Source organism: Peromyscus leucopus, chromosome 4 (assembly GCF_004664715.2).
Source record: "Peromyscus leucopus breed LL Stock chromosome 4, UCI_PerLeu_2.1, whole genome shotgun sequence".
NCBI lineage: Eukaryota > Metazoa > Chordata > Mammalia > Rodentia > Cricetidae > Peromyscus > Peromyscus leucopus.
In genome coordinates this window covers 67,639,098-67,660,354 of record NC_051066.1, presented here as the reverse complement: position 1 = coordinate 67,660,354, position 21,257 = coordinate 67,639,098, and the positions used below count along the sequence as shown (strand labels likewise).

The following is a 21,257-nucleotide window of genomic DNA, read 5'->3' as shown; positions in this document are numbered from 1 at the left end:
GCAAGAGGGAAAGCAATAGAGGAAGACTACTGACATCTTGCTTATGCCTCTGCATGTGTGTGACACACACACACACACACACACACACACACACACACACACACACACGAGTAAACTCTTTACAGCAATATGGAAGATCACTGAGATAAACCGTACAGAAAGAGAAGTGCAGAAGAGCGTTATATAGCATGTTGTCATTTATATCACATAAAAAAAGGTGGGAAGCACTAGTCTGCAACTACTTACCCATACATACAGTATCTTTCAAGAGATATGTAAGAACTAAAACTGATGGTGGTTACCTATCGAAACTTATGCTTTTTTTTTTTTTTTTTTTTTTTTTGAGCCGGGGTTTCTCTGTGTAACACCCACTACTGTCCTGGAACTTGCTTTATATAGACCAGACTGGCCTCGAACTCAGCGATCCGCCTGCCTCTGCTTCCTGAGTGCTGGGATTATTCAACAAGAGAAGGGCAGACTCCTTTGGATTCTTAGTAGAGTTGAAGGACAGATTAGTGTACCAGCCAGTAAGATGACTCAATGGGGAAAGCACTTTGCCTCACACACATGACGACTTGAGCATGACCCACAGAACTCATGGTGGAAGAGAACTGATTCCTGAAAACTGTCCTCTGACCTATAAACATGTGCCATGGCATGCACATATCTGCATCTGTGTGCATAAGCACACATAGAGTAATAAATAAAATAAAAATTAACAAAACAAAAGAACAGATTATGTGGCTTAGGGGTACTTAGAATAAAATGGATGGTTGCTACTTAGGATTCACTAAGAACAAAGCATGAAAATTTAACCTCATTTCCCTTGTCTGACAGGAATACTAAAACTGGCATATCATAAAATGATACAGATAAAAATATCTTAATTATTTCAAGGTATCTATAAACTCTTACAATACTTTACACAAGACAGAAAACAGGAGAGCTTCCAACAGTCATAGTGTGCATGCCTGCAGCTCTAACACTGGAGGCTAAGGCAGGGCAGTCAGGTCAAGGCTGGCCTGCACTATACAGAGTTACAGTCTTTAGTATTTATTTACAAGATTTACTTTACTTTTTATTTATGTATATGTGTGTATATATTTTTGGGGGAGAGGAGTTATCAAGACAAGTTGTCTGTGTAGCCCTGGCTGTCCTGGACTTGCTCTGTAGATCAGGCTAGGCTTAAACTTAGAGATCTGCCTGTGTCTGCCTCCCAGGGGCTATGCCACCATGCCTAGCATGTGTACACTCTGCATGAATGTATATCATGTATGTGTGGGTGCCCTCAGAGGCACAAAGAGGGCACTGGATCCCCTGGAGTTACAGGCACTTGTGAGTTTCCCAAGGTGCTGAAACTGAACTCTACTCCTCTGGAAAATTAGCAAGTGTTCTTAAATGCTGGTCATCTCTCCAGTCCCAAGAAACTGTTTTGAACAGGGAAGAGCTTTAGATGTGAAGCTCAAGTACTAATAATTCATGTTCCAGAGCTGATCCAGGCAGAGTCCAAAACATGCCCCAAGGCTTAATGCAATTTCCCAACTAACTGACCATTTTTGCTAGTAATCTGAAGGAAGACTGAAAAAGGATGTTTATCAAATTAGATGATCCCAAAGACTGAAAGAGAACAGATCAAAGTTCTGAAAGGCAATAACAGGAAGATAATACAAACTGGCCTTAATTTTCAAAAGATCCAACCACACACAAGTACAGAATGGCTGAATTTTGGCTTACTAACAATTATCAAGGGATTTTAAGTTATTGTAAATGCAACAGTAACTTCAAAAAAGCTGCTAGAATCTGTACCAAACATCACTGTATTATGTATTAGCTCATATCATGAATTTTCTGATCTGTTTTGCTTCACCCCACCTGCAAAGATAAAGGGGGAGAAGAACACATTGGAAACCACATTAGAAAAAAGGAATCTACAGACATTTGGTCTGAAGGGCAAGATGTAGCAGTAAGGGCAGTGCACTTCCAGACAGCCGGAGGACTAGGGCAGTGCACTTCCAGACAGCCGGAGGACTAGGGCAGTGCACTTCCAGACAGCCAGTGCACTTCGGACAGCTGGAGGACTAGGGCAGTGCACTTCCAGGACACAGCCGGAGGACTAGGGCAGTGCACTTCCAGACAGCCGGAGGACTAGGGCAGTGCACTTCCAGACAGCCGGAGGACTAGGGCAGTGCACTTCTGGACAGCTGGAGGACTAGGGCAGTGCACTTCTGGACAGCTGGAGGACTAGGGCAGTGCACTTCCGGACAGCTGGAGGACTAGGGCAGTGCACTTCGACAGCGAGACTAGGCAGTGCACTCAGACAGCTGGAGGACTAGGGCAGTGCACTTCCAGACAGCCGGAGGACTAGGGCAGTGCACTTCTGGACAGCTGGAGGACTAGGGCAGTGCACTTCTGGACAGCTGGAGGACTAGGGCAGTGCACTTCTGGACAGCTGGAGGACTAAGGCAGTGCACTTCCAGACAGCTGGAGGACTAGGGCAGTGCACTTCCAGACAGCCGGAGGACTAGGGCAGTGCACTTCCAGACAGCCGGAGGACTAGGGCAGTGCACTTCTGGACAGCCGGAGGACTAGGGCAGTGCACTTCCAGACAGCTGGAGGACTGCCCATTTAAAAGGCAGTGGACAGATTGTATAGAGATGCAGCAGCAGAAACAGGACCAATGAGATAAAGCAACATCAAAGGAAAGAAACGGTGATGGCTTGGTATGAGAAAGAACAGAAATGTAACACTGATGGCCAGGCGATCATTAAAGGCCACTTCTCAGGAACGCATCAGTCCTACATTAGGCAGAAGAAATGTCTACAGTGCTGAATAATGGGGCCACGAATTTCTTTTTTTTGTTTTTTTTTGTTTTTCGAGACAGGGTTTCTCTGTGTAGCTTTGCGCCTTTCCTGGGACTCACTTGGTAGCCCAAGCTGGCCTTGAACTCACAGAGATCCTCCTGGCTCTGCCTCCCGAGTGCTGGGATTAAAGGCGTGCGCCACCACTGCCCGGCTATGGATTTCTTTAAAAGGAAACATTTACCAGTCAGAAACGTTTGTAAATCAGGTATTAACCATACCAACTCATTTGGTTTGTTGAGACCCGGATTTGTCAACAAGTCTAAGGTCACTACAACATTTCTCAAGAGTCACAGATGTAGCTCATAAATCCTACATTCACTTTTTCTTCTCTTAGCTCCATCTGTCTTTTAGTCTCTATGAACTTCTCCCCAAACTGCTCAGGGGAAATTTGCTCTGGACATTTCCCCTGAACTGTTTTCTGAATTGCTTAACTGGTAGCTGAGGATAGGAGCTTAGAAATAGTGTGTGGCCATCAACAACTCACTAAGAGACAGACAACCCAGTGCTACTTCAGTTTGTTTACCATTCTGTCACCTCAGCCATCAGTGCTCCAGTTTCACATTTGACTCACCATTGCTGATCTCTGGAAGGTCAAACTTTGTGAAGTCCCACCACTGAAGCCGGTAGGTAGTATTGGCAATGTTACTGGCCACAGCAGACTGTCCGTCTCCAATCACGGCCCCTGGTGACAGAGAACACAAAAGGAGCACATGAGACTACACTGCATTCTTTTTCTGTTTTTCCACGGAGAATGGAATAGAACACAGGAATTAGAGGAGAAAAGTTCAAGAGAGCTGGAGAAATCTGAATGGCAAGTCACTGAGAAGAGAAACTAGACACAACCTTTCACAAGAAACATTTCTATATGGAAATGGAACCCCACTCCTAAGTCCTTCCCATTATTACTTAATGTGTCAGGTCCTGAATACACACTGTCTAGGAGTATGTATATCAACTGAAGAGACAGATGAGTTTTCATACAAATGCAGGCAAAGAAATCTGAGAACAGAAAAAGCAGATGGATTTCAGTTCTGGATGTCTGGGTAGCATGCAGCACTCTTTGGGAGAAGCAGTTGCTCCTCTGTAAATGACCTTTCTCCTCATAAGCCATCTCAAAAGAAGGCTCCCTCCAGAGAAGAGGCAGTCAACACATGGTGACTGGAGAAGGCAGTAAAGAACAAATGAGGTCATATTTGTTAATCTCTTGAAATGCTGGCATATAACACAGCAGAAATTTATGAGCCTACCTTTGCAGCATGAGAATATTTTTATTAAGGCAATTTTTTTTATAATTCCCCCCTTCAAGAACTTCCGTGAATTCCAGATTCACTTGTAATATTTCAGTTTAATTTTCCCTGAGATATACACTTCAGTATGACATTTTTTCCTTGGTAACCAATTAAATAAAAAATTGATTTTTTTAACAGGGTGACACTTTAATTTGCAGTTGTATTTCATTTACATGAACATGTCATTTCCTCCTCCTCCTTCTGAGGTGCATTTCATACACAACCACCCTTTTATTCAGACAGAACCAAACCTTCTTAGGGGAAGAGAAGAGCCTTGTGTGCAAAGCAGGCTAGATGTATTCTCAGCTGCAGATCCTGTTAGTGCTGACTAGGCCTTGGGACAATGCAGTTTTATGCCAGGATGCACCAGTACCACCTAGCCCTAGTCCTCTGAATATCACTGTGAAAACATCTCTATTTGTTTCTGTTATAGAGCTACATTTATTATTCTTTTCTCAAATGATCAAGAGAGGAACTGCAACCATGACATATAGAAACTCATTCCTTTTCCTTTTATCCAAGGGCTGCAGGCCACTGTACCAGAAGTTATTTTTCAGTGTTAGTTTCTTAACAATCCTTATCTCAGTTTTAAATTGTAAGAGAAGGTACAAATAACAGTTCATTCCCTAGATGATGACACTTTTAGGTTATGTGGGTTAAACATAGCCAATATAGCCTTCTTGGAGGTGAAAATTGGCTTATGGGCCAAAACTATAATAACAGCCTCTAGGCCAGGAAGATGGCTCAGCAGACCAAAGTCTTCACCATAAAAACCTAAGAGCTGAGTTCACTCCTCAGAACTCATTTGAGAAAAAGCTGTGTAGTGGTGTCACCACCTGTGATCTCAGCCCTCCTCCAGCAGGAGGGAGGCCGAGAGAACCAGGCGGAAGCACAGCAGCAGAAATGAGATCCTGTCTCAAAAAGAAGGTGGAAGGATAGAAGCAGCTGACAAAGTTATCCTCTGACCCCACCTGGGCTCTGGAGGATGTGTGTGCTCTAGTTCTCTCCACCCCTCCCCCACACAAATAAAGAATAAAAAAAATAAGAGCCCCACAAACGTAGTATAATCTCATTAGGTCCCCCTTCAAGCATATGGATACACTGTGTGTGTGTGTGTGTGTGTGTGTGTGTGTGTGTGTGTGTGTGTGTGTGTGTGTGTGTCCCCCACAGAAAGGAGAATGAAAAATGTCTTGGGAGAAGGATAATAAAAGTTGAAAATTACTATTGTAAATAAACTGATAGCCCTAAAATATTTAAAGTCTTGCAAAATCAAACATACTTCCAAACAGTTGTGATCTACCCAAAAGCACAAGGAACACAGCATTTGCAGGTGTTATGAATGTGGCCACTGACCTCAAACTCCTCCTGATGGCTCCATGATCTCTATACCATTCACACAAGGGGCATATTTACCCCTCCTTTAACACAGAAAATCTCCTTCAATAATCATAACCATATCTAGGAGCTGGTGAAATGGCTCATCAGGTAAGCCACTTGCTGCTAAGGCCAACGGCCTGACTTTGATCTCCTAGATCCACACAGTGAAGGAGAAAACTGACTCCTATAAGCTGTCTTTTGAACTCCGTATCTGTGCTGTGGCATGTACACACACACACACACACACACAGTAAAAGAAATATAAAAAAAATCTGAATGTGGAGTAAGAGGGGGAATATAGGGAGGGACAGGTTAAAACTAAGGGCCAATTGAGGGGTCATATGGAAACCTAACATGGAAGAAGCTTCTTAAACTGTATGCATATATGGAAGAAATATAAGTGGAACCACCAAATAACGTGGAGGCAAAGCCCCAATTAGACATCTCTAGCCACCAAATGAAACCTCCAGTGCTGGGAATGAATTACATCTAATAGAGTTGTTGGCCAAAGGAGCCGCATGGAAACCCCAAACAACCCAGGCTATTGGCAAAGCTATTAGTTGTTCTCCACAAACTAATAAGGTCCTATTGCTGAAGGCAATACCTACATAACTCACTGAACGTGGAGAAGTCGAGCTGGTGCCTACCTAGAGCCTTCACTTTTACTGAATAGTGTTCATAGTACCGTAAGGTACTCAGCACACTACTGAGGAGAAAGGTAAACACCAACCCAGCTACAAACCCTTCGATCTACAATGGTGTCCTGCCTGCAAGATACACTGGAACAATAGTGGCACAAAAGTTGGGGAAGCCGCCGGGTAGTGGTGCACACCTTTATTTCCAGCACTCGGGAGGCAGAGGCAGGCGGATCTCTGTGAGTTCGAGGCCAGCCTGGTCTACAAAGCGAGTTCCAAGAAAGGGAGAAACCCTGTCTCGAAAAACCATTTAAAAAAAAAAAAAAAGTTGTGAAAGTAACCAACCACTATCTGAACTGGATTTAAAGCCCATTCCATGAGATGGAACCCATACCCATCACTGCTTGCTTGGCCAAAACCTGAGACTAGACAGGACATAAACCTAGGGGAAAACCAAACACCATTGTTCTGCTAAAGAAACATAGCAATAAATGATTCTCAACAACATTCTGCTATATTCATAGATCAATGTCTTGCTCAGCCATCATCAGAGAAGTTTTCTCCTGCAGTAGATGGGAATAAATACAGAGCCCAACAACTGGACAATGTGCAGAGAGTGAGAGACCTTGAGGGGAAAAAGGGGTTTTCTCCAAGGGAGTCTTACTGGATATACAAACCACACTAAAGGACAGGCAGGCCCAATGCCCAGCAACAGATACAAACTCAGTTGTATTATATTATTATTATTATTATTATTATTATTATTATTTAGGTTTCATGACATTTTGTATGGGCATTTTTCTGCTTTACAGGTCTTTTGCTTGTATATTATGGATTCCAATTTTGTGTGTTTTCATGATTTCTACATATGTGAATGTGTGTGTCTCTATATCTCTGTTTCTTATACTTATTCTTTGATTCCCCACCCCCACTTGTTTGTTTGTTTGGTCCTATTCTGGGTTTTTTGGGAATGCCTGATTTTTTTGGTTTGTTTGTTTGTTTTGTTTTAAAACAGGGTTTCTCTGTGCAACAGTCCTGGCCATCTTGGAATTCACTCTGTAGACCAGGCTGGCCTCAAACTCACAGAGATCCGCTTGGCTCTGCCTCCCGAGTGCTGGGATGAAAGTTGTGTGCCGCCACCACCACCACCACCACCACCACCACCACCACCACCACCACCACCACCACCACACCACCACCACCACCACCACCACCACCACACCAGGCTTGGATGTCTGTTTTCTAATGAGAAAGAGAAAGGGTATTAGGGAGATGGGGAGGATCCAGGAGGATTTGGGAGAGGGAAACCATGATCAGAACCTACTGTAAGAAAATCTATCTTTTCAGTTAAAAAAAAAATCTGATGTGGAAATTTTGCTGATTGTTGGGTCAAGAAAAGGCTTGGCTGCTAGGTGTGGTGGAGCACACCTTTAATCACAGCATTCGGGAGACAGAGGCAGGCGGATCTCTGAGTTTGAGACAGCCTGGTCTATAAAGCAAGTTCCAGTCTATAAAGCAAGTTCCAGGACAGCCAGGGCTTGTTACACAGAGAAACCCTGTCTCAAAAACAGAAACAAAACAAAAGGCTTAGATGCCTGTAGGATTTCCTTCCTTCTTCCTTTTCCTTTCTGAAAGACTTTAGTGGGTTTTGTTTTATGACTCTAGAATTCCATAAAATAGAATAAGTCTGTAGAATTTTCTTAAAAGAACTGTGCTCAGATTTTCTTGGCCTCATTAATGATGCAAGTCATTTAAACCATTTTAGTTAGAAGGTCAGCCACTTCCCTGGAAGGAATTACTCTTCATTTTGATATAGACTCCATTCCACTGCACTTTCAAATTGTTCCCCAGGTTTCCACATCTATTATCTAGATCACTGACATCTCCTATAACAGTTAGTCTCAAATTGCTTCAATTCCTTACCATTTCTTCTAACTTACTAGAAAAGCATATATCTAACCACAAACAGAGGGAGGTAAATTGGTTTTCTTCACGTATGATGAACTAAACACTAGTTTCTAAGAGAGATTGAAGAAACAAACTATATTTTAGGGGAGAGGATTAGACTTAGAACCAGGAAAACAGTTCAGGAATCCACACACTAGCTTTGTAACTGGGAACACAATGAATTCAGCTCTAGCCCCAACTTCAGAGACATCTATACAGCCCATGCTTCTGAGAAACAGCTGTGCCATAAATACATGTGTAGGGTGGTATTGTGAAGAGACTAGGGAGGGGTTCTCTGCCAACAGTGCAAGAGCACTGCACAGAAACAGAGCTTGGCATCAGAGAGTCAATTTTCAGTGCCATGTAAACACAGATTAGGGAGTGAAAGATACCAGCAACAGATTAGAGTATTGTCACCAGGTTCTCTTTTGCAAGAATTGCTGGCCAACTGAGCCTGTCTCTTGGAAACATCAGGAAGAAAAAGTACTGTCCTGTTTAAAAAAACAAACCTCAAAAATCCAACCCACCATTTAGCAGCTCTGGCTGAAGGTGCAGGAAATGTGCCAGGGCCAGTTAATGGACTGAGCCATGGAGTATTTACAGAGGTGGCATTTGGCCTCAGAAGCCAAAATCTGAGAGACAGCTAAAGGATTTCCAAGGCATAAAGGTTTTCACATGTGATAAACCAGACTCAGTATTTCTTTCTTAAAAATTGTTTTACTTATTTACAGAGGTAAAGTCTTACTATGCAGCACTGGCTGTCCTGGAACACACTCTGTAGACCAGGCTGGCCTTCAACTCACAGAGGTCTGTCTGCCTCTGCCTCTCAAGTACTGGGATTAAAGGTATGCACCTCCATTCCTGGCTTTATTTTTTATTTTTAAAAAATTTATTTTTGCAAGGAGTGGTGGTGCATGCCTTTAATCTTACGATTTGGGAGGCTAAGGCAGGCAGATCTTTGTGAGTTCATGGTCAGCCTGGTCTACATAGCAAGGCAAGTTCAGGACAGCCAAGACTACATAGAGAGACCCTGTCTCAAAAACAAAAACACACCGGGTGGCGGCGGCACATGCCTATAGTCCCAGCTCTTGGGAGGCAGAGGCAGGCAGATCTCCATGAGTTCAAAGCTATCCTGGTCTAAAAAGTGAGTTCCAGGACAGTCACAGCAAGTACACAAAGAAACCCTGTCTCTAGAAACTAAAACAAACAAAAAACAAAAACACTTTTTAAAACCCACAAAAATGCATCTTTTTTTTACTTTATGCGCATTTGTCTGGGTGAATGTACGTGCACCATATGTGTTCCTGATGTCTGCAGAGGTCAGAAAAGGATGTCGAGACATTTTGGAAATGGAGTTCTGAGTTGTCATGTAGGTGCTGGGAACTGAATCTGGGTCCTCTGGAAGAGCAGACTGTACTTAAACTGCTGGGTTATCTCTCTAGCCCTAGATTCAATATTTCTTAAGCTCCATACTTACTGGTATTCCAAGTCAGATCACTGATTAGGGAACAGGAAAGAGACTTGTGTACTGGAGAACATTTGGTAGAATCTCTGGCTTCCACTCACGAATACTGTCCCCTCTACACAGCTGTGACAGAAAATTTCTCCAGACCTCACCAAATATTTCTGATTGACAAAAATCATTCCTAGTTGTGAAGCACTATGCCACCTATACTGTAATTCCAAGACCAGTAATCTAGGATCTATTTGAACTGGTCATGGTCATATAGGCCTTTAATTATAGCAGTTGGGAGGCTAATATATATAAATGTATATTATTCATATTCCAGGCTAATCTGGCTATATAGTAAATCTCACCTCAACCAACCAAGAAAGCACTGTTATTAGATTATCTACTACTAAAGGCACTCAAACTGGCTGTGACATTCACGTCAGGTATTAGGTCCAAAGAAAATTCCAATTTCCTAACCTCCAAAAGGTAGCCAAAATATCCAGAACTGAGCTCAGTCTGCACTATGGAGGATTTCTGGGGGTTAGATAAAAGCTTATTCCTCAGGAACTCGTGGTGCCAGTTCCCTTCTACCTAAGAGTCATTTCCCTTACCTCTGGCAGAAGGGACATATGGCTACCTGTGGCACCTATCAGCATATCAAAGTGCATGCTGGCCTCCAGGCTCCTTCAGTATCGCAAGTATCTGTTACACATTTCAAAGTCCATGCTACAATCCTAGTCCTTCTCACATCTTCCCCTCCCCTAAACCCCCTCCAGTTCACAGGCTTCTCTTCTCTAACTACTAATTTTCCTTATAACCCTGCTGTTCTCGCTATGTTCTCTCTATGCTCTGCTCCTGCTCCTCTCATTATGTCTTCTCTATTCTCTGTTCCCTGCTATCCTCCCCTCTCTTGCAGATAACTATGGCCATGTCTAGTCTGCTGGCCATGGTCAATCTACTTCTTTCTCTTTCTGCTCTGGACTCTTCCAGATATCTCTGGGTGTTCTTTCTCTCATATCTACAATAAAAACCTTCCCCTTAACTCTGGAGCAGCTATGTCATTTATACAGAAGGAAATTAATAAAAGGCATAGAATGATGCACATACTTCTTAGCAAACCTTGGTTTTCTTTTTCTACCTGGAGCTGGCTTGAAATAGGATCTTACAGTGTGTACTTTGTTTTTAATCATGGTTTCAAAAAACACAGGTGAGTCAAATGGACCAGATTTTGACATTTCCTGCCAGTAAGTACTTGTGTGACTTTTTGTAAATTAATCATTTGAATCTAGGTTTCCTCATATATAATAGCTTGGTATGGTGATATGTAGTGATATATTATGTACCCTAATAAAACTTGCCTGGCGATTGGAGGACAGAGCTAGCCACTAGAGTAGACATAGAGGCCACACTGGAAACAGAGCCAGCAGTGGTGGCACACATGCCTTATATATCTTTCTCTGCCTTGCTGTCCACTTCCTGGGATTAAAGATGTGTGCACTTCCCAGTACTGGGATTAAAGGTGTGTGCTACCACTGTCTGGCCTCTATGTCTACTCTAGTGGCTAGCTCTGTCCTCTGATCCCCAGGCAAGTTTATTAGAGTACACAATATATCACTACAGTGATGCATGTCTATAATCCCAGTGTTATAGAAATAATATGCCTTCTCAGTAAGAAATCATTCCACATACTTAGAAATGAAGGAAAGCTCCTTGCTAAAGCACCTGGCTAGCAGTGGTTAACAGCCCAAAAAAGAGACCCCCATTACAAGATTTTATTAATTCATATACATCTTAGGCTTATATATTCCACAAACGCTGTCATCCTTAAAATTCTTTTGAGTGCCAGCCCCAGTTCACACTTCAAATAATTTAAACAGAGATAGGAGACTGTAAGTCTGGCCACTTAGGCAAATAGGAGATTTACACAGCAAAGACATTACATATTGCCAGAATTATTTTAATTACATCAGTGTTACATAGTTGTTACCCAGCGTCATTTTGCCCCCCCCCCCCCAGCACAACTATGTTTTTTATGATAAAAGCACAGGGAACTTAATAGCAGGCCAAAAACTCATGATCGTTGTGAACATATGCTGCCCCCATGAGTTTCCCATTATAACTATGTCTTTTGTTGTGGGAAGGGAATGAGGGATAATGGCTGGTCAGACCTGGTGAATAAACATTTACATCCTAGCATCCTAAATTTCAGACCTGTTAGCATACTTCTTTATCTTCAGGGTATTTCAGAGACAATGCTCCCTTAACTAAATTCTACTTATGTGACTTAATGTCTCTTGTGTCAATCTATTAACAAATACTTTATAACATCAATCCTATTACTGACATATATTCCTCTATATCATTCAGAAGGTAGAAGCAGAAGGATCATGAATTTGAGGCCAGCCTGGAAAAAAAGAAGCAAGAAAATAAACAACAACAAACCTTCTTGAAACTAAATTAAGAAAACCAACAACCTGGTTTTTAAAATGAGCAAAGGACTTGAACAAATAACTCGATAAAGAAGATATACAGATGGTAAATATGCACATGAAAAGAAGCTCCAGGCCAGTCATTAGAGTAGCAAATTTAAATAACAAGGAGAAATCATTCCCCAGGTACCAGCACTGCGAAATTTTAAAGCAGTGATAACTCCAAATGCTGGCAAGACCTGGAGTAACATTCTCTGCTGGTGGGAATGTAAATGGCACACCTACTTTAGAAGACAAGTTTGACAGTCTCCAGGAAGACTGAACACACTCTTACCATAAATCTGTGACAGGTTAAGAGTGTGCAGAGGTTCCTCCATCTTGTGTTCTTGCTGAGGCCATGTCAGGTTTAGCTAGAATTTGATCTCTTTGACAGAGGATCCCATGGGAAATTACCCAACTCTATTCTAGGCACAAGAGGTCAAGATGCCCCAATTAACTTAGCTTCTGATAAACTGCTTGCTTGTGCAAACGTCCCCCTGCTACTTGAGTGAGAAAACAAAATGTGGTTTTTGCCTTTAAAAGCCCCTTGATCTAAATGCTCAGGGTCTAATGATACACCCCACCCCAAATAACTGAGTATAGTCTCAGCCAGGTTGAATAAAGACTTTCAATTGGCTATAAACTGTGTCTGAGTGGTCATCTCTGGTGGGCTCCTTGTAAAAGATCCTGAACTCCTGCTCTTTGGTATCTATTCAAATGAATGGAAAACTTATTTCCACACAAAAACCTATACATTGATATGTTCAATACTTTATTCACAATTGCCAGAACTTGGGCCAGTCAAGATATCCTTCAATATGGGGTGGATCACAATGGGATCTACTAACAAGAAAGTGGTAGTCAATGTTCTAAAAACAAAACAAAACTCTACCACGCCAGCCTGAAATCTTTGAGTTCAAGGCCAGCCTGATCTACAGTTGAGTTCCATATTTGCCTGAGTGACACAGTGAGCCTGGGGGTGGGGGGTGGGGGAAGAATATATATATAATCACTAACATATTGTGAAAAGACAGTAACTGTGTGTGTTATCAGTGAAAGAAGTCCAAAGGCTAAGGACCACATGATTCCAACTAAAAACAGAATATTCCTAATCTGAAATGTAAAAACTAGAATGGTTGAATTATATATGTATGCAACTATGCTTAGCTTCAAAATCTGAAAATTTTCTTTCTTTTCTTTATAGTTCCTGAAATCTGTAACTTGTAGAGCACAGATGCTGGAGAGTCAGCTAAGTGGTTAAAAGTGAGGGCTGTTCTTGCAGGACAGGAATTCAATTTCCAGCACCCACAGCAGGCAGCTCATAATCCCGTATAACTCCAGCTCAGGGAATTCAATGTCCCCACTTTGGCTTCCACACAGACACACACAAATAAACCCCCTCCCCCGGGGTTTCTCTGTGTAGTTTTGGTCCTTGTCCTGGATCTTGCTCTGTAGACCAGGCTGGCCTCGAACTCACAAGAGATCCGCCTGGCTCTGCCTCCCCAAGTACTGGGATTAAAGGCGTGCCCAGCACCACCCAGCTGAAATAAATCTTTTTAAAAAAACAATGATGCACAGTGTCAGATATTGGAACATTCTGAATTTTGATTATTTAGATTTAATGATGCTCAATCAGCAGAGTCTAGAGTTACCAATCATAGTCACAACAGTCACTGGATAGGCCTATAAATCTGAGAGCTTGCATGCATCTCTGCCTGTTTGTCTCAGACTCAAGTCTTCTGTTGCTTAGAAAGGAGAATTTGGAACCTTTTGCCAAAACAGCTTCTTAGTCTGTCTCCAAGATCTGTTCTAGGAACAGGAAAATGAAGAGTATGATTCAACAGTTCGGTAAGACTACCGAACAATGGGAATCATTAGCAAATCTATCAGAAAAGCTAATTTGGGGAGGGTAAAAAAGGGCAAGCTGCAAAGAAGGAAACGTTTAAATTACATTCGAGTCCTACAAAATCTGTTTCATGGAGATTGCATAATTTAGAATGGCCATGTGCTGCTGCTGGAAAAACGGAATAAGAATGGGGCTGGGGGTGCAGCTAAGCAGCATAACTTAGTAGCAGAACCAAGCACAAGGCCCTAGATTCCATCCCCAGCAGTAAGGAGGAAAGAAAAGTGTGGATGGGGATGCAAGCACAGCACAAAATTACTCTCTCTGCCTGGCTGTCTGTCATACAGGAATTTAGATTCAACCTGCTAAAAGGTTAGCAAAGCTGAGCCTAGAAAGCCCAGGGCAGGTCCAAGTGAACAAATTTAACAAATTTTCAGAATTCTTAGAAAGCCATATATTGTAGAATCTTATTTACATGAAATACCTGGAACAGACAAAGCTACTAAAATGAAATGCACATTAATGGTTGTCTGGGGCTAGAAGGAAGTAAAGAAGAAGAAAAAGTGGCAAGAGAAAAGTGGCTGTTAGTGTCTATGGGTTGTTTTGGTGATAAAAATATGTGGGACTATATAGATAGTAGAAATGGTTGTTTTACTCTATTAAGAACCACTGACTTACACACTGAAAATAGGTAGGGTACACAGTAGGTGAATCATGTCTCAGTGAGGCTATTTAAAAACTAGCTGAACCCAGGTATAGTGCGGCACAACTTTAATCCCAGCCCTTGGGAAGCAGAGGCAGGTGGACCCCTGAATTTGGGGCTGAATTTGAGGTCAGTCAGAGCTATTTAGGCCAAATTAAAAAAAATAAAAAAGCAGAAAAAAAAACAAAAACAAAACTAGCTGAGGCAGGAAAACCATGAGTTCAAGGCCATCCAGTGCTATTTGTAAAGAGCCCGGCTAGACTGTACATTACGAGACAAAACAAAAAAAAGTCTTCAACATAAATTTCAGCCAATTTTTTAAAGACAGCTTTATTTTCAGTACCTGTTTATATTTCTTAATAACACAGAAAATTGGTAATATCTTTTCCCTTTCATTTGTATACTCCCTTGATGTATTTTTCTTAGTTCTAAATTTAAAAAGTATATATCCTTAAATTTACTTCATTTTTAATTGTGTGTGGTGTGTGTGTGTGTGCGCGTGTACACGCGCCAGAGATGTGAGGCCAAAGGCAGCAGACCCCCTGGAGCTGGAAGTGCAGGTAGTTTGAGCGGTTCGCTGGGAGCTGTGAACTAAACTTGAGTCCTCTACAAGACCTTAATCACTGAGCCATCTCTCTAGCTCCTAAGATTATTTTCTGTTTGGATTGTTTTATTTGGGGGGGAGAGTTCTGTTATGTAGCCTCGGCTTGTTGTTGTTGTTGTGTTTTGTTTTTTGAGATGGGATTTCTCTGAGCTGCCTTGGCTGTCCTGGAACTCACTCTGTAGACCAAACTGACCAAACTGGCGTTGAACTCACAGAGATCCACCTGCCTCTACTTCCCTAGTGCTGAGATTAAAGATGTGCGCCACCAATACCAGGCGAGTTTTGAACTCACAAGCCTGTTCAACCTGGGGGGGGGGGTTCGGTTTATAGGCATGTCACCACCAGACCCATGTAGTTAATTTCTTACTTTTTTGTTTTTTTTTTTTGAAACAGCCCAGGCTGGCCTCAAACTTGCTATGTAGCTAAGGTTGGTCTTTAAGTTCTGATACTCTTCTGTTTCTCTTTATATTTCTTTTATTATATATAGCTTACCTGGTGTTAAGTACATTTTTAAATATTTTGCTATTTTGTATGGACTGTTTGTGCTTTGTAGTGAGTGAACTGCTATCTGTTTATGAAATAAAAACTGTCCATAAAAAACAGCCTTCCTCTCTAATAAACCCTGAATGGCATCAGAGGAAGAACATGAAAAGTCCCTTATGCTCAAGGCTGTATGCTCAAGGCTGAATTCCCAGTTGGAGGACCCAATCATCAAAGGCTGATTGGATCATGAGCACTTGACTTAACTAGTGGATTAATACATTGATGGCTTCATATTTTGATGGGATATTGGGAGGTGGTAGAAACTGAGAAGGGTGCCCTCCCTGGGAGCCTGTCTTAGACAGGCATAGTTTGTTTCTGCCTCTTTCTTTCTCTACCCACTAACAGCCATGTTGTATGTAGGTAGCCTCTTCTGTCACACACCTACCCTCATTGTATTCTGCCTTGCAATCATACAAAGCAGCAGAGCAAGCCAACCCTGGGCTGGAACCTCTGAAACTATGAGACAAAATGAACCTTTCTTCTTTTTAAGTTGTTAGCTCAGATGTCACAGTTATAAAAATCTGACTAGCAGTCTTCTTTACTAACGCTTCATTTCAATACAGTCTTTCAATCTGTCCTAAGAAACTGACACCACTAGGCACTCAGACACACTCTGTCACCATTTAACAAAGATCAATACCTGAATAATAATTTCAGATGTATGATAAGAAAATGTTCCGAAGATCTGTTTCACAACACTGTGAATATACTTTAACATAGAAACTGTTTTACATTATGTACTTTATTATTATTATTATTATTATTATTATTATTTTGGTTTTTCGAGACACAGGGTTTCTCTTTGTAGCTTTGTGCCTTTCCTGAACTCACTTGGTAGCCCAGGCTGGCCTCGAACTCAGAGATCCACCTGCCTCTGCCTCCCAAGTGCTGGGATTAAAGGCGTGGGCCACCACCGCCGCGGCTTAAATTTTTTTAATATATTTTTCAAATCATAAATCTGAAAGAGTGCCTAAAATTTCCTTCCTGGTAAATGTCACAAGTTTCCTTCCCATTCATAGTTCTGACAATGAAGAAAATGGTCAAACATATATATACACATTTGTTTAAAATTATAGCTTTATGAAGATATGATTCATATAACCCAATTAAGTAATGTAAGTCAAGGGCTGTTAACATATTCACTGCATCAAATCAATTTGTCTGATCTCAAGACAATTTCATCCTCTCCCCAAAGGTGCACTCATTAGCAGCCAGACATCTTCACTCTGTCCCACTCTGCTCCTAGCCCTTAGAAAGCACTAATCTGTGCTTTCCTTACTACGCTGATGTTTCTCTAAGGCGTTTCATATAGTAGAAATTACACAGGAGGTGGTCTTTTGTGTCTGGCTTCTTTTATATACATAATGCTTTCAGGGTTTAATCATGCTATAGTATGTATTAGAACTTCACTTCTTTCTTTCCTCCCCCTCTCCCCCGATAGAATTTCTCTGTGTAGCCTTAGTTATTCTAGGTTATACTGGAACTCACTCTGTAGACCAGGCTGGCCTTGAACTCACAGAGATCTGCCTGCCTCTTCCTCCAGAGTGCTGGGATTAAAGGTGTGTGCCACCTCTGCCTGACAGAACTTCATTTCTTTTTATGGCTAAATAATATGCCATTGTATGCTTAAAACTGAAACACAGGTTCATATGAGAATTAGATAATGCTTTTTTATTTTAGAGAAAACACATGGCATGGAAACCCAGCAGTCATAAAAGTGCTTGAGGGAAACAGAATAATTTCCTTTGGAAGAATAAAGTGAACTTTCAAAGACCAATTCTGAGAGTATTGCCTACAGTTAGAACTGAGTCTGTTTTTTTCCCCCGCTGAGGTCAACATAAAAATAAGAGGAATGTTAGAGGACATCATTTTCAGTAACCCTCAAAAGGGCAGCATGTGGGTTTCTACATTCTAGCACAGACAATGTTCTAAGTTAGGTTTGGGGTCTGCATACTGGATTTAGGCTGCTTAATAACTAATTACTCAACTGGTTGCATATCCAATGTCAAGATTGATCATACACAATATATACTTAAAGGGTAAGTAAATATTTCGTAAATACAGACTTTAATAACATACATGTACTTCTCTGCAGGAATTCTGCTCCTAAGTTGATGAACATTTATTATGAATTCTTTAAACCAAAGCTCCTGTTCTAAAGAACAAGGGCTACACTAGTCCACACGCAAATTGTGAACTTTAGAAACAGAATAAAGGAAGATATTATTGAAGCCAAAGTTATCAAATGTGGCCAATAAAACAAACAATACTGTAAAGGCTCAATGTGGAAACAAGTAAGGCCTGGAATACAATTAGTTACAAGGAAAGGAAAAGAGTGAGCTACTGAATATTTGTATATACCATAGCTTCATTCTCAAGACAATTCAAACAGGGATTGTATAGCTACAATAGAGTATAGCTTAAAAGAGGATCAAGAGGAGAAAGAAAAATGAATCTGTCATTCATAGCAGCAGGTACTGCCTTCACAGAGCCAGCATGTGATGGTGACTCTCACTGCCAAGAGTTCAACTTCCAAGCACACCTTGGAGGAAATATCTAGATTAGTTTAGTCTCTGAGCATGCCTATGAGAATATTATCTAGATTAGGTTAACTAAGTTGGGAAGATGAACCTTAGCTGTGGGTGGCATCATCTTATGGTTTAGGGTCCTGGATTGAACAGAAAAGGAGGGATCTAGCTGAGCACCAGCACTCATCATCCCAGTTCCTGACTGTAGATGCAACATGACCAGCTGCCTCCAGCTCCTGCTGCCTGGACTTTCTAGTCATCAACTACCTTCTTGAACCATAAGCTGAAATAACTTGCTTTTGTCAGAGTATTTCATCCCAGCAATGAGAAATACAACCAATTCAGAGTGTAAGCAGTACCAAGAATTTGGTTTTGGCTTTAAAAAAAAATCATAGTAAAACATTTATGTTAAAGTGTATTCACAGTGTTGTAAAACAATCTCCAGAACATTTTCATATTGTACATAGGAAGTTCTGCACCTACTGTTCCCTTTATTATCTCCCACCAACCTTTACAACTATTACTTGACTCTCTGTTTCTGTTTAGCTAACTCACCAATGTAGAATAATAGGATACTGATATTGGCTTTTTAGAATACACCTTTAAAGAAGAGATACATAAGTAGAGAACATGTATACAAAACTATCTGCAGACACAACATGAAATTGCCTGCTAAAAACAGCAAGGTAGTTAGGTCTGACTCTATAGAGGATTAGCATGACCATTCTTCCCAGCAAACAGGTCAAACAAAGGGCTCACGCTATCCTAACTGTGATCTACTGAAAGCCTGAGGGTAATGAGGCTGCCAGTTGACTACTGTGATTCCTAACTATGTGAACTGTGATTCAATCACATTGCTCTGAAAGCACCAATGTCACCTGGAGTTCAGCTTTGTGCTTCCACCCTAAATACAGAGAATGAGCACTCCTTATTGGGTCTGGACTCCCTCTCAACTCTTTGAAACCCAGGCCTAATCTTGGCCATTGGCAGGGCAACTGGCAGATCTCTGAGGTCTGAGGTCAAACTAAGGCCCATTTTCATCACTACTTAGTAACCTTCTTTGTTATATATGTCGTAATGAAGCAATTACTTGCACTTACACTAATGATATAATTGGGGCAAGTAATTATGAAAGTAGAATATCCACTTTAAAAGAAATGAGGATCATTTCCTTTCTTCCACCCATAAACATTATTTAAGACAAAAACAAAGTAGCTCACAAGAACACATGCTCCAAAAACCTAGAGCATTAAAGGAAAATAGGGGAAGGGGAGCCTCATAAAAATTGCCAAACAAAAACACTTAGCAATCACTCCACCAGACAGGAATTTCCTCAAAGCCTCTCCTCTGATAGAAGATAACACAGGGGATAAAATTATAAAGAATCACACTACTACCCTCCTCTCTTTTTACTTATACAACATTTACAGCCTGGCATTTCCTATATTTAGGTCCCAGAGACAAAGGATACTGGCTTGGGGGGCTAGCATAGACAAAAATCAAGAAAGCCATCATCCTCTCATCATACCTCAGAAGCACAAAGATGGACAGAAAGGGGAGGCTTAAGAAAGGGGACTGAGGAAGAAAGATGTAAGAAAGATAAAGAATGTCTCGCTGACTCACTCAATAGCTCTCAGCAATCATTTATCTTGAACTCTGGAGAGTCCTGCAGCTTTTATTATTTGGGGCAAGCACAAATGAGTGGAATTGGACCAGAGGGTCTTGAGTTTGCTAGCAGCAGGAGGCAAGCAACCTTTATTGCTGCAAAGAGGATGCAGATTTCAAAAGCCTAAAATTTGCAATGAAGGGAAATGGAAATGTGCTGAACGTGGGTTTGACTGGCAGCTTTCCTCATCTGTCGATCACAGAGTAATAAACACTGGGAGATGGCAGAAATGAAGATAAATGCTTTCAGCAGCACCAGTCCCCACCCTCCCCTCCTCTTCCGCCCCCACTCAGCACATGACAAGAGAGTTAAAGCAAAAAAAAAAAAAAAATAAAATAAATAATAAATCAGCTTCTTAACCAACTCTTTTGTTAAAACTTTCCTTACAGACCACCTACACGTGAATTACTGTTCTATGAGCCTACATTCTCATTAGGGGGCCCAGTTTCTAGGGTGAAAAGCTCCTGTCAAATGAGCACCTGTACATGTCAGGATACTGCATACCCAGCCAAGTCAGCATACAAAAAAAGAGGCCAGACAGGACAGACCCAGAATGCCTAAGCTTGCCCAAGTTTCTAATTCAAAGCCTGGTTCCCAGAGTCACTGTATACTGCAACATTATCCAGGGACAGAAAGGCTCAGCAACAGGACCAACAAAGAGCCCCTTGGAGCTTGGAGGCCAAAGAGGCTGTCAGGCCAGAGATGGGCTCCAGACACAACACTTAATCTTGCTTCCTTGATTCACATGGAGATGAAGGAAAACTAATAGGTCATGATCTTACAAGTGTTCCACAGCTTGGTCCAAAAGGAGTATCATTCTGGGTCATGTAGCACTGAGACAAATGTGACCCCAATGGCATGGTGGTTTTAAAGAATGGCCCACATAGGCTCATATATTTGAATTCTTAGTTACTAGAGAGTAGAACTCTTTGAAAGCATTAGAAGGATTAGAACTGACACTCTTCTTTGAGGAAGAGTGTCACTGGCTTTGAAGTTTCTACAAGCCCATGTCAGGTCTGCAACCCCCCAGCCCGTGTGCCCACACACTGCCTGTAGATGAGGATGTAGCTCTCGTACTGCTCCAGTGCCATTCCTTTAACCATGACGATAACGGACTAAACCTTTGAAACTGCAAACCAGGCCTCAATTACATGCTTTCTTTTGTTAGAGTTGCTTTTGGTCATGGTGTCTCTTCACAGCAATACAACAGTAGTGACAAATGGCCTTTTTAAAAATTTATTTTAATTTTATTTTATGTGCATTGGTGTGAAGGTGTCAGATCCCCTGGAATTGTAGTTACAGACAGTTGTGAGCTGCCATGTGGGTGCTGGGAATTGAAC

The 21,257-nt window shown here is 41.5% G+C and overlaps 1 protein-coding gene across 8 annotated transcripts in view; it reads right to left on the bottom strand.

Annotated features, from left to right (window-relative positions):
- Positions 1–21,257, bottom strand: part of Ambra1 (autophagy and beclin 1 regulator 1) — a 208,886-nt gene that overhangs the window by 42,178 nt on the left and 145,451 nt on the right. For all 8 annotated transcript variants that reach the window (XM_028878938.2, XM_028878941.2, XM_028878942.2 and 5 more), the window contains one exon: positions 3,433–3,543. In XM_028878938.2, coding sequence (XP_028734771.1) covers positions 3,433–3,543 — 111 coding nt within the window. The remainder of the gene's footprint in view (positions 1–3,432; positions 3,544–21,257) is intronic.